Source organism: Muntiacus reevesi, chromosome 2 (assembly GCF_963930625.1).
Source record: "Muntiacus reevesi chromosome 2, mMunRee1.1, whole genome shotgun sequence".
In the NCBI taxonomy this organism is placed as follows: Eukaryota; Metazoa; Chordata; class Mammalia; order Artiodactyla; family Cervidae; genus Muntiacus; species Muntiacus reevesi.
Genome location: NC_089250.1, coordinates 88,660,249 through 88,674,100, shown reverse-complemented (window position 1 = coordinate 88,674,100; position 13,852 = coordinate 88,660,249). Strand labels below are relative to the sequence as shown.

The window sequence follows — 13,852 nt, the reverse complement described above, 5'->3', positions numbered from 1 at the left end:
AAAACAACGTGCTTGCTATGGAGCAGCTTCCCTCTGAAATTCACAGAAATATTCACCAGAGATGGTAGAAGGCAGTGAGGCAGTCAGAGGGCCCCAGAGCTCAACCAGCCCAGCACTGTCCCCGACCACAGGGTTAGAGGGGGAAGCCAGGGCCAGACAGGGAGAGACTCGCTGGGTCAAGGAGGCCCCACCAGAGTCCGCGTGGACTCCGAGCCACTGGACTCCCAGGCCTGTGCCTGTCCTGCCAAACTGGGCAGCCTGGACCTCTGCGGGGCCTTCCCACCCTGTCTCACCTCATCACGCTGGGCGGAAAGACACCGCCTGTGTCCTAGGTCATCACCTTGACCTTCCAGGTAAGAAAACAGAGGTGGAAAAGGAAAAGTGGCTCATGCCAGACCACAGCTGGTACCTGACCTGGCAGCAGGTTTGGGGTCCCTTTGCCTAGGGCTCACTCTGCCACATGCCTGGGTCTCCCTAAGGAAATGCCCCGAGTCTTAGCCCAAGCCACTCCCTGGTTTCCCTCCTGGAAGATGCGCAGAGCATCCAAAGACTAACCCAGATGACCCCTGCATTGCCATCCCCAGCCCCGGAGGCTGAATGTCTTTACCTTCAAATGCTCGGGCAGCATCCACGAGGTGGGTCCAATCTAACCCTGTGGCCGTGTCTGGGAGGGGCATCAGGCCAGGATCTGCACACTTGGACTTATCCGATAAGGACCCATCGGAGAACCAGAACTCATCTAGACAGAAAAAAACCCAGAGCGTCAGTCAGATAGCAGTGTGGGTCCTGGCTGGGCCTTCAGAAGGGCCTAGGGGGGGGTTCTGGTCCCAGGAGAGAAACAGACATCGCACCGCTGCCTGTGCAAGAGCCACAACTGCAAGGCTCACTCAGGGGTCACCAATAGGCAGGGGCCAGGGCAAGATCAGGGCTGAGGCTCCCACACACCAGAAAAGCAGAGGTGAGCTCCTCCTGGGCGGGCTCCTCTGGAGGATACGACCTGGGTCTGACCACCCTGAGGATCACTTCCTGTTTTCCTCTGGATGACTTCCCCATGGGAAGAGTGGTGCAAGCCTCTGCTGTAAAACAGTCTGGTACAATCTCTCTTGTACGTTTTGCCATGTAGAAAAATGGTGATTGAATTTCGCTTCTGACTTAATGAGATGGTCTGATCAGTGGCTAAACCAGAACCCACTCCCCATCCTGCACTGAGTATTTGCTAGTCTTCTGTACAAAGACACCTTGTATACTTCTTCTCCTAAACTCTCATCACAGGACGTGAAGTGCTTACGTCACTAGTCATACTGGCTGTTAAGAAGTCATTATGCATCTGCAGACACATTTCCCAAAGGCTAGAGCTTCTCTAACACGCCTTTTCTGGACCTGCCCAGAACCATGGCACACAGCTGCTCATGGACACATCTGACTAATTAGACCAATCAAAATAATGACCACCTGGCTGTCTGAGCCTGCAATTAAGTTATGGAGGGGCTGTAATTAACCAAGTGCACCTGTAATTTCCACTCCCACATCCTATGGGGTGGCTGTGAAATGCTGGCATCTGGACCAGGATGGAGGGAGCCTGGGATTTGCCCTTGAAAGACACTAACACTCCCTCTCCAGCACCTTCCACATGAGCTCTTAGCCTACCTCAAGCAGCTGAAGTTTAAAGTGAAGCCAGTCTGCTGTTAATACCACCCCACTCAGAGGTGAAACCATCACCCCCTCCACTTATTGCTTTTAAAGATCTTTTGGATGTGGGCCATGTTTTAGAAGTCTTAATTGAGTTTGTCACAATATCGTTTCTGTTGTATGTTCTGGTTTTTTGGCTGTGAGGCATGTGGGATCTTCATTCCCCAACCAGGGATGGAACCCACGCCCTCTGGATTGAGAGGTGAAGACTCAACCACTGGACTGCTAGGGAAGCCCTGCCCCCTCCATTTTGAAGGGAACCCAGTGACAGGGACTTCATCAAGGTCACTCCTGCCCCCCCCCCCCACTTGCTTGTGCTTTAAACTACCAACCCTTCCAGCATGTTCTCTGCATGAGGTTCTCTGTCCTTGTCTGCTCCTCTCCCGATGGCCCCTGTGAACCCAGGGAGGCACCAGAGGGCAGAGGCTGGACTGACTCCATCCAGGTCCCATCCTTACCCGGAGTTTAAGGTTCAACCCCCCAGGGAGAAAGATCAGGAAGCCTGGGGACCTTCAGTCATTTGCCAATCACTTCCTTTAACTCAAAGACAGCAGCTGAAACAGGTTTTCTGCACCAAGTGTAAAAGAATTATTTGACTTGGTGGCAATTACTCTTGCCACTGATTTCCCTGCAGCTAAGTCTGTCAGGGAGATACACACACACACACACACACACACACACACACACATATACACGCACACACACATATATATATTTGCATGCATGTGGTGGCTCTGGGAAGGGTGCCCCAGGGCTGGCTGGAACCCAGAGTGCATGAGGCACCCCCTCACCCCCTGCCTCTCCTCCCCTCACTGGAGAGGAAAACATGAGGGAGTGAAAATTATTCAGGTGAGTGAACATTTCTACAGAAAGTATACTCTCTTGGTCACGTTCGTTTTGCTAAGAAATGTCAACTTGAGGATTTTCTTTGCCTTTGTAAAGAAACAGTCCTTCACCTGAGCTTTTCGCATCTTAGAGCCTAAAATCAAACCCAATACACATTTTGTGTGCTGCGTGCTTTCTCCTCGGCGCCACCAGACGATGCTGACTGGCTGTAACACAGGGGTCCCCAACCTCCAGGATCGAATGCCTGGTGCCTTGAGGTGGAGCTGATGTAACAATAATAGAAATACAGTGCACAGTAAATGTAACCTGCCTGAAACCATCCACCCATACCCCCTGCCACTGGTCTGTGGAAAAATTGTCTTCCCTGAAATCGGTCCCTGGTGCCCAAAAGGCTGGGGCCTGCTGTTCTAACAGGAGCCAGGCAGAAAGGAAAAAACAGCAGAGACAGGAACAGGGGCCAGTGCAGGGAGACAGCAGCGCTGGGCTAGAGTCCATCGTACCCTTGTCCTGTCCCTACCGCGCCGTGGGCTCAAAGAGCATCTCTCCCAAAAGCCCAGCGGGGTACTGACAGAGGAGACCTGATCGTCCTGGGCTAAAGATTAGGCTCTGATTTTACGTGGCACAAATCTGAAGCGTGGTGGTCAGAAGCTTCTGCCCAGAGTGAGTGAGGTGTGTGTGGGTGAGTGGGCCCCGCGATCCCACAGCAGGGCTCATCACAACCACAGGCAAAGCCAGGACATCCTTTGAACATTCTCCAACTCTGGTGGAGAACCAGGAAAGAAGGGATGTGTGCATGCTAAGGTGCTTCAGTAGTGTTCAACTCTTTGTGATCCTATGGACTGTAGCATGCCAGGCTCCTCGGTTCATGGGATTCTCCAGGCAAGAATACTGGAGTGGGTTGCCATGCCCCCTCCAGGGGATCTTCTTACCCAGAGATCGAACCCGCATCTCTATGCCTCCTGCATTGGCAAGCGGATTCTTTACCACTGAGCCACCAGGGAAGCCTGAAAAGCACCATACACACGGCTATATTTAAAATAATCAACAAGGACCTACTGTAAAAAATAAATAAAAATAAATACAAAACAATTTTTAAAAATGCCTGTTTTTTTATAATGTTTGGAAAATCATGTAATTGGGTAAGGCTTCAAACCACCAAAAGTTCTTTATAATATTTGTAACTGACATTAGGTTCACCCTGGTGATGTTTGCTCTGCAACCACTGTATTCCAGGTCCCGGCAAATACCATATCACCAGCACTCAGGGATGGAATAACCTGTAAGATGTGGGTTCTGCCTTTGAGGAGCCATCAACGAGCAGATGAGTCCTGCAGCTGCTGCTCTGCAGTCTGGGAAGTACATGAAGGAGCTAGCCCCTGCGTTTGGAGCAACCACAGTAGGTGTAACCAGGCTGTTCCCTGAGCTTTCCAGATGGGGAGGACAAGGCATGACTTAGGTGCCAAAGCCTGTTACTTCTGGGCCAGTTCTCTCAAGTCAGTGCTACTCTGGAGCCCACGCTGCTCTTCTGGCCGGTCCAGGAAAGGACCCAGCAAAGTCATGATTTCCAAAAGAAGGCTGGAGTTCAGACCGTGCTGCCTGAGTCTCTTGCTCTCTGGCCTGGACATTGATCGTGTGGCTTCCTGTTTGTTTATTCCGACCCTGAAATCTTGGGGACCATCTATTAAATCTGACTTTACTGCTATTGTTACAAATGCTGAGGAGCCTTCCTGACAGCATTTCCTGGTGGTCAAATAGCTGTGGTTTCACAATTACTCTCCAGAAACCAAAAGCTGCTCATTACAGGGGAGACTGAGAACATTTGAAATAGAGAAAGAAATGCCACATGGAGTCAGAGAACACCCTGCCTCTAATGTCCATGGACACTGTCTGTGGGGCAAGCGAAAGGCACGCATGCTGAGTCTCCTGCTGGGGTCTATGGCATCTTGAGTGGCTACTAAATTAGAAGGAAATTACTGATTTCTTTTACTTCTATTAAATCTTCCCCATGCCTTTTAAACTTCAAGGATCATCCTTTGTGAGGGGCGTAGGTGTCACAACTATAGGATCTTGGAACACACAGAACCTAATACTCTTCTTATTTTCCAAAATTTAAGAATTCTTATTTGTCTCCCTCCCTATGAAGATTTCTACCATTCCCTGGAGGGTTTTATAAATCACATAAAAAATCATGAGTTCTCTTTAAACATGCTCTGAACCTGCCAACGCTTGGTACTACACTGAGTGAAGCCAGGTAAGCACGTGATCTAGGAGGGGAAAGATGCTATGAGCACCTTTCGGTAGCTTTGGTCTTGGGACCTGTGAACTCTGTGTCAAAATTTCCCACTTTGTTTTCCTATCTGGGCCACTAAAGGAATTTTACTCTGAAACCAGTGATGGAAACAAAGGCCCTAAATGTAATGCAGAAACATCTCAGATGTTATTCAACTGTTTGAGCAAGTCACTTTTTTGTACCTGCAAGTTGAAGACAGAACGATATAGCACATTCAGGGTCCTCCCCACCTAGGAAATATATATGAATTGTGACATGAATCACACCTAAAATGTGCCTATTAAGTGTCCTCTGTCTCCCAAGGCTGGATTAAGATCCTGGTCTCAGGAGAAGAAAGATTCTGAGACAGGCCCAATTTTGAGACATGGAGACGCTAAAGCTATCAGGAGAAGCCTGTGACTGGTAATTACATGGAGAAAAGGGGTAGCAATGAGGTCTCATGAGATTCACTGTGAAAAGACGGACTTGCCAACCCTCCCTTGCACTGTCCTTGGTCCAAATTAGGAACAGATCCAAACGAGTCTCTATGAGCAGAAGGTCAGATGCTTGCAGAAATAATGATGGTAAACTTCAGAACACATGTGCCTTCTGCGTATTCTAACTCCACCTCTGTTACTATTTAAATATCTGGTGCTACCTGCTCTGGCAGCACTAACCTAACTTCCAGTCCAAGACATGAAGCTAAGTCTCTGAAACTAAGAGAAACACCTAGGCAACCCCAAGTAGTCCTCGTTTCTCGCTCAAGACGTCTGTTGGGCACAAGATTTCATGTGTCCACTCTATTTTGTTCCAGGGTCAGCCTGTTGGAACCACCCTCAGAGTGAGATCTGCTTACCGGGGCTAGGCTGAGTGATCAGAAATCACAGAAAGCAAAGAATGATGGACATCTGCCTTGAGTAGACACAACAGAGATAACCACACAGGTCATCCCACACTGGGGTATCCAGGGGGAGTCAGGGGTCCCAGGGGGTGAGCATCTTCCCAAAGACGACCAGGTCCTTAGAACTGAACCTCTTGTGGGAAGGGAGGAGAGAATCACAAGCTTTTGGGGGAAGACATACTAATTCAAATTACTCCCAGCTACCTTATTGACATTTTGTCATTCTATTCATTAAACTGACAGAATTTTTTTCTGAGTAGGTTGTTAAGTTTAGAAATTGGAGGAATCACATGCCCTGATGGTCCAATGGTAAAGAAGCCGCCTGCCAATGCAGGAGACATGGGTTAGATCTCTGGATCTGGAAGATCCCCTGGAGAAGGAAATGGCTACCCACGCCAGTGTTCTTGCCTGGGAAATCCCATGGACAGAGGAGCCTGGTGGGCTTTAGTCCATGAGGTCACAAAGTGTTGGACACATCTTAGCAGCTAAGAAACAACAACAACATGGCCAGATAAGATTTCACTTGAGAAGAGCAAACAGCACGGCCATTCTTACTGCCTTTCCTAGAGGAGCTGACCATGGATTCAAGTCAGGCAGTTTTAAACTTGGGTAGCGAACAGTCTCTCCTGCCTGCATCCAACTGCGCCTTTGAGCGTAGTAAAATAAAAATACAGTTCTTTAGTAGGTAAGTGGAGAACTAAATTGGCATATCTAGACAACAGAACAGTAGTCAGCACTAAAAGGAAGTGAGCTATCAGGCCATGGAAAGTCATGGAGGGACACTAGATGCATTTTACTAAGTGAGATACTAAAGAAGCCAATCTGGGAAGTCTATCTCCTGCACGATCCCAACTATGCGACAATCTGGAAAGGATACAACTATGGAGACGTAAAATGACCAGTGGTTACCAGGAGTTAGGAGACAGGGATGAACAGGGCGAGCACAAAGGAATTTTAGGGAGATGGAAATATTCTGTGTAATACTATAATGGTAGATATGTGTCGTCATGCATTTGTTCAAACTCATAGAATGAATGACAAGAGTGAACCCTAACGAAAACTATGCACTTTGGGTAACGAAGATGTGTCGCTGTTCTGTAACGCACGCCCATGGTGAGGGGTATTGATAATGGGGAGACCGTGCCTGTGGGGGATAAGGGGTGTGTACGTGGGAATCTATGTGCCTTCTGCTCACTTTTGCTGTGACACTAAGATGGCTCTAAGTAACTAATGTTATTAAGAACAAAAGTTAAACAAAAAAGAGAATATACAGTTGACCCTTGAGCAATGTGGTGGTGAGGTGTGTGGACTTCCCATGCAATGGAAAATCTTTGTATAACTGTATAGTTGGCCCCCATATCCGAGGTGCCACATCCCCTGATTCAACCAACCATGGAGCATACACGACTGTGATATTTACACTAGAAAAAAATTGTGTGTAAGTGGACCCCTGCCGTTCAAATCTGTGATGTTTAATGATCAACTGTGCGTTCTCCATGTGGAAGCAAATGAATGTAAGAACTATATTAACATTTATCCCGTAGATTTCACCATCACGCCTCAAGCGTTTTAAGTGAACGATATAACATTTGCAAGAAAATAGTTTTACTGGTTTCAGGAAAGCTTTTAAGAGGCCATTAAAGTCATCTATTTACAAAAAAGGACAAACATTTGCAGAAATATTAGGATATTAGAATATGTCTGTCTGACCTTCATATCTTTATCAAGAAAGAGTATAAAGGTTTCTCCAGTTTGGGCAAAAGGACTTTTCATAACAAGCAGGATATTATGTTACTTAAAGAAATAGATTAAGAATTTTATGAGACCAGGGTTCATTCCCAATTATGTTAAACATTAGAAAGATTATTAGAGCTTTTATGTCATTTAGCCTGGGACTTACATGTATATTATGAGATTCAAATTGGTTTTAAAGGATTCTAAAGATAATGCTTTCTACGAGGAAATTCAAATAACAACAACAAAAAAACCCCTGATGATGAATATTTTGATTAGATCCTTATTCTTTCTGCACAACAGAAATTAACTATGAACAAAGAAAATAAAGCTAGCTAATGTTAAAAAAAAATCACCCTTCAACACTGACACGTTAATAAGGAACTAACACTACATAAAAAGGAAAGATTTTAGGATCTGAAGGAAAATCATTGAGAAAGTACCTAGCCAACCCAGGGCTAATATATGAAGAGTGAACTGGACACAGAGAATCTAAGTGATGGGACTTGGACCCACATATCCTGATGCCCAGGAGTCACCTTCACCATCACCATCAACAGGTCTGAAAGATCAGGAAGCAGCAGACATAGAAGGAAAGGAAATCAACCTTCCTCCCTGCATGCTGACCACCAGGAAATCTGCCCTGTGTCACCATTTTCTCTTTATAAAATCGAGTTTTAGACATTTTTTCTTTATAGACATAATAGCCCAGTTATAGTAGAGAGGTTAGTTTTTTCCTCAATAAAAATGTTTAATGTGGGATTTTCAATTTTCTCCAAAATTGGCAGTAGCGCTTAACTTTTGAAAAATGTCCACTTTGGGGCTTTATCACCTTTAAAAATTACTAAAAAACACAAACACCCAACCAAATGACATCCATAGATTAAAGAGTAAGCAAGTCCCTCAGCCTCTGTAAGAGACCCACCCCAGAGAGCCCGCGAGGCCGGCGCGGTCCACCCTGGGCACTCACTGCGTAGGCTCCCCATACTGGGCGCAGGCTGGGTCCGGGGTGGCAGGGTGCTGTGGTAGGGTGGGGTGGTGCTGAACAGGATGTCGTTGGGCAGCGCCTGGTCAAGGATGGAGCTGCGGGAGCTGCCGAAGGACGAGCCCCTGCGATGGCTGCAGATGCTCTCGTCCGAGAGGGTGCGGTACAGTGCGCGCCGTGGAGACAGGTTCCCATAGAACGAGAACTAGGGGTTCACGCGGGGGAGAGAGGAGAACAGACGTCAGAAGGCTGGAAGCGTGGAGCACCTCTATCTTGGGCAGGTCCCGAGCCTGCCCTGCGGGCATCTCTGAGCTGTCCCCAGGAAGGCGCAGGGCTGCGGCTCAGCGATGCTGCACTAGGCACTCGGGTCACAGAGGCAAACACACAAAGGCTTCCTGCAGTCATTGGATTTGGATGTTTCCCTCCTCTGACGTTCTGTGAAGTATTACCAGGAATTAGACATGCACAGCTTCATTAACTCTGAAATGTTAAATGGCAGCTCCATAACCATATAGCCACGGCAGCTTCTGGGAATACAGAAGGCTGCCATTCTAGGCAATAGTTATTTGAAACTACACTGACTGCTGGCTTGATTTTAATTAGAAATGACTGCATTTTAATATTAGGTAATTTCTGTACCAATCACCTACATGTAAAGTTCAGTCTAATCTAGATAATAATAATAATATCAAGTGTTTGAGCAGAGCAGCTTTCTAAGTCGAACAAACAGTTTCAAGAAAGACAGTATCAGTCCAGGAAAATCTTATTGTCTATGCACTTTAACACTCATAAAAGTTTATTATGGTATTGAAAATTGAGTTATAGTAATCAATCATAATTGGATTTAAAGAAACCATTAAAAGTATTGTTAAATCATAGAAAGGGTAAGGAAAATTCATACTAGAGAAACAAGCAGTCAAAAACTCAAGAAAAATTTAATCAAATCTGAGTTTCCAACTCCTATATTCTGAACCACATTCCTTATTCCTTTTACATCAATAATAGTAAAAGCCAGAATGTTTGCATCAAGCAAATATAGAAATGGCTATTTACGTTTGCCAATGCAGCCACAAGGCTAAAAATATTTCTATTGTATGTGTTCCTTCCATTCTGTCGACGCTGTCCAACTGATGAATGGGAACCAGGGTGTGTATGAACTACAAAGTTTACACCATGAAAAGAAGGCGGTTTGTCTTAGAAGAAAAAAAATGTCAAGGAGAAGTTCGTTCCTATTAAAAGAAAAGTCATTTGCATTTTTGGTACAACAGCCTGCACCCAAGCTTATACAGTACCATATACATGATTGGATACAAGTTAAAAAAAAAAAAAGAAAAAAAGACTCATTCTGTTGAATTCTGCTGGGATTCCCTCTTCACACACGACCAGCAGGCTCTTCAGAACTTGATTACAGACCCATTAGATTAAAGCAGCTTTGAGGTAGCATCTCATTAGACTGTTACTCTCAGAACACAATTAGGTTAATTGCAGCATTGTTTTATTATAGGGAAGATAGGGGAGCACAAAGACTTGCTGTTTATCCTGATCACAGTCATGACAGCAATGCCCGACTTTTTTCTTTTCATCTGGACAAGAATGTGCTGAATTAGCAGGGAGAAGGCTGCATTCCATTGCTGACTGCCACCAAATATTTATGGGCACGTCACACGTCAGCATTCGGGGCCTCAGTTACTTGCCAAAAAAGATTGGGCTAGATTACCTGTGAGTTCTTTTTCATACTTTCTACTCATTATCAAAGTGGTTTGAGAGACTGTAACAATAATAAAGCTAAAATGAATAAGGACAGTAAGTAATCTGACGGTAGCAACAGGCAGCAGAGTACCTAACTCCTGCCTGTTTGTGGGACAGGATGACAACACAGCAGGATGGCTTAGAGAACCTATCCTTGCTACAGTTCTGGAGCAAAAAAGTCAGGTGGTGGGAGTTTTAACAGCTCCCGTTTCTGACTACCCGTCATGGCTGGGTCCCGTACAAAGCTGGTTCTTATGTCTGCTACAAGCCTAAAAATTCTGCAGTACACGTATCAGTGCCTCCTTTATGCAGAGGACGACACTCGGCTAAGAAGTTAAGTCACATGTACAAAATCACATTGCTAAAAAATAAAAAAGCAAATCACACAACCAACGTACAAAACCACACAGTGAAAAAGAAAAACAAAAATGAAGAAAACACGCCACATGGCCGACTCTCCTTGCAGCTAAGAGATGAGGCCAGGCCTGCCCGCTCAGAGCTCCCTCTATCTGTCCAGTGGTCTCCCTTCCTGACCTCTCTTCGGCCTTACTCCGCTTCCTGGTGGAGTAACTGTGAAAATGGCCCTGGGATTCCTGGCATCTCTTTAGGCGTTTCCTCAGTGTTTCTGGTAACTTCAAACCTACACAAGTCACTGACCTTCCTCCTCCCCTCCTCCACCGAGGGGCTGTCAGGAAGCATCAGTTTCAGGAAGTCTTCTTTCGAGAGCACGTGCTGAGTTTCTGAGACAGCGTCTCCCACCACTGCTTGCTGCTGAGCTGCCGAGGACAGCAGGTCCATCTCACCATACAACCTGGGAGGAAACGAAGATGGGTCATCAGCGTATGTAAAGTGCCTGTCCCCTTAAGAACTAAAATCCAGTCTCCAGCTTCAATCACCACATTCACACACACACACACACACACACACACACACACACACACACACACCCCCGGCTCTTAATTATTGAGCGGGTTCACTTTCGCCACATCTCCTCCGGATCCCCATGCCATCTCATATTTGTGAAATGAGCTCGACGGCAGAGTTAGGGTTCTGAATAATTCAGAGGCAAATCAGATCCCCAAAGCCCTGAATGAGAAAACAGAAAGTCAACTTCTCAAACAAGGCTGTGTTTTCCCGTTCCTAATCTGTATCAGAAAACACAGCTTCAATAATTCATCAGAGATTATCCTGTGTTCTCTGAAGGAAGCCTGGTGCTTCTCAGGAAACTGAGAGGGCCTTTCTCTTGTGGCTGGACAACCACACCCCACCGTCCTTCCAGCAACACAGAAAGCAGGACCCCGGGGAACTTGACGTTGAAGAGCAATCGATCTGGGCACATGCCAAGCATTTTTATTATCAGCAATTTTGCAGAGCCGTTTGAATAAATAAAGAAGCTGTCTCCCTTATCAGTGTATAGAAATGTATTTATGGATAACAAAAGACTAGCTGAATTACTGTTTTCACTCCTTTTCCAGGGAAAGAACTGGGGAGTTAGTTTTTAAAAGGTTTGGTCTGGAACATTCCCAAAGACATGGTGAGTGTAGAACCAGGGGCTGGACCATCAGCAGAGACAGATGGGCCATGTGACCCAGAAATATGATGCTGGTCCAGGGGGGCAGGCCACAGAGGATGACCTGTGTCTCTGTCCTATGTCACAGAGGTGACCCTATTTCTAAAGCAAGGCTACTGTGCCACAGGGGAATGGCCTGCTGAGAAGTTATCAGGATATGAAACACAAAGACCTGCTCAAAATTAAGAACTATTTATCTGAAACTGCTACAGCTCTTGCTTTGTTCTCGAGCTAGGTGTGGTGTCCCCAGCTTTTTGGCTCTGGAAGCACCAGCAATGCTGATGACCGGAATATAGCGACTGGGGCAGAACTATAAAAATCTCTAAATGTGACTGAAGATCTGGTTGACTTGTAGGATGGCAGGGCATGAGGATGGAGCTAAAAAAGAACCCAAGACCCAGGGGGACAGGGTTTCTGCACAAAAGCCATGTGGGAAAACTGACCCTGGGGTTTTTGTAAAGAGGGCTTCAGATATGCACAGCTGTGGGTCCTGAGATCTGGGGTGGAGGCATGCAAGAGTCCAGGTCCTACTTACTCTGGGAAAGACACAGGGGAGAAAAACTCAAACCCAGGTCTTACCAATAACTGCTGAATGAAAACATAAATACCTAGAGTTGCTGATAAAATGTACTATCTCAGTTTCCCTATGTTTTTGAATAAAAATTGCTAGCATTTTCTGCTAACTTAAGTGACTTTATTAAAATCACCAAACGGTATGTCAATAAGTGGGCTTCCTAGGTGGTGCAGTGAAATAATACATCTGTGAACTGCCTATGAAATACTGCGGTTAGCAACTGCTATACTTTCTCTCCTCCTTGAGATGGGATATTCTTGAAAATGGGATCTTGGATGTAATTAGCTTTGTATCTCTAATGCCTAGTGTAATTCTCCACGTGGGTAAACCCAGCCTGGTGGTGACCACTACCAAGTGTCTGGAGTATTCTCGGGACATCGAGGGTCTGCATCGATGGTATGAGCTGCACTGTGCTCAAGGCACACATTCACGGCTGCTTAATAACGAGCCAGTAAGGAGCTCCTGTTTGTTGCACTTTAAAATATAAGATTATATTATTAACAAAAATAATCAACAAGGGTCTACCTATAATATGACTTTGTTATTTAGTCACCAAGTCACATCCAACTCTTTGGTGACCCCATGGACTATAGCCCATCAGGCTCCTCTGTCTGTGGGATTCTCCAGGCAAGAATACTGGAGTGGGTTGCTATTTCCTTCTCCAGGAGATCTCGCCAAACCAGGAATTGAACCTGAGTCTCCTGTGTCTCCTGCATTGGTAGATGTGTTCTTTACTACTGAGCCACCAGGGAAGCCTCAGAATATAACTTTAAAGACGGGCAATTTCTGTATCATGAGAAACTTCAGGGGGGCACATTTATATTTTGTGTATATTGAGACACGAATATTTGCTAATTCTCAGTGGGACACACATGATGCTTGGCTGATCTTTTTTTAAGTATATCTTTCAGTGATTTGGTAACACATTATTTTGACAAATCTCAATATAGTTGGCAAGTCCTGGAGGACCACAGTCATGATACATTACCATGTCTGCGTTAGATGGACGGTACATCTGACAGGATGAGCTGGGCCCATGAGAAGAGCCTTGGGGAGGCCTGGGTTCCAGTCCCAGCACCCAGCTAGTGTGATGAGGGGAAATAACCCCTCTGCCCTCCAGAGACACGAACCCCTTACTCACAATACTCCCCATGCTGGCTCTCTATTATGAAGTCAGTGCTGCTAAACAAGTGTTACAATGCACCAATGGTGAGGCTCTCTAGGGAGAAATGTCCAAGTGGGCTCCTTCACCCTTTCCTGGCTCTTCAAGGAGACCCCTAGGGAAGATACAGTCTCACAATGATGTGCAAAGCACTTCTACAAATAACTAGAGGAATTAGGAGCCTCAGAACGGGCCCCTGTGAAGCAATGGAAGACTATCAGACAGAAGTACCACGTGACCACAGGAACACGTGTTCATAAAATGTGGTTATCTCTAAAAAATTTCTTTCTAAACAACTCCTTTGCAATTATTGGCATGATGGGTTTTTTTTGGAAAAAAAAAGACTGCATGTTCAATTTTCATTTTATTTTAA

General features: G+C 45.8%; 1 protein-coding gene across 10 annotated transcripts in view; it reads right to left on the bottom strand.

Annotated features, from left to right (window-relative positions):
- The window catches only part of SIPA1L2 (signal induced proliferation associated 1 like 2), a 233,150-nt gene that overhangs the window by 18,176 nt on the left and 201,122 nt on the right, over window positions 1-13,852 (bottom strand). For 8 of the 10 annotated variants that reach the window (XM_065922299.1, XM_065922302.1, XM_065922298.1 and 5 more), the window contains 3 exons: window positions 10,831-10,984; window positions 8,365-8,629; window positions 608-739 (listed from right to left, as the gene is read on the bottom strand). In XM_065922299.1, coding sequence (XP_065778371.1) covers window positions 608-739; window positions 8,365-8,629; window positions 10,831-10,984 — 551 coding nt within the window. The remainder of the gene's footprint in view (window positions 1-607; window positions 740-8,364; window positions 8,630-10,830; window positions 10,985-13,852) is intronic. The other 2 variants (XM_065922308.1, XM_065922309.1) reach the window with 2 other exon arrangements.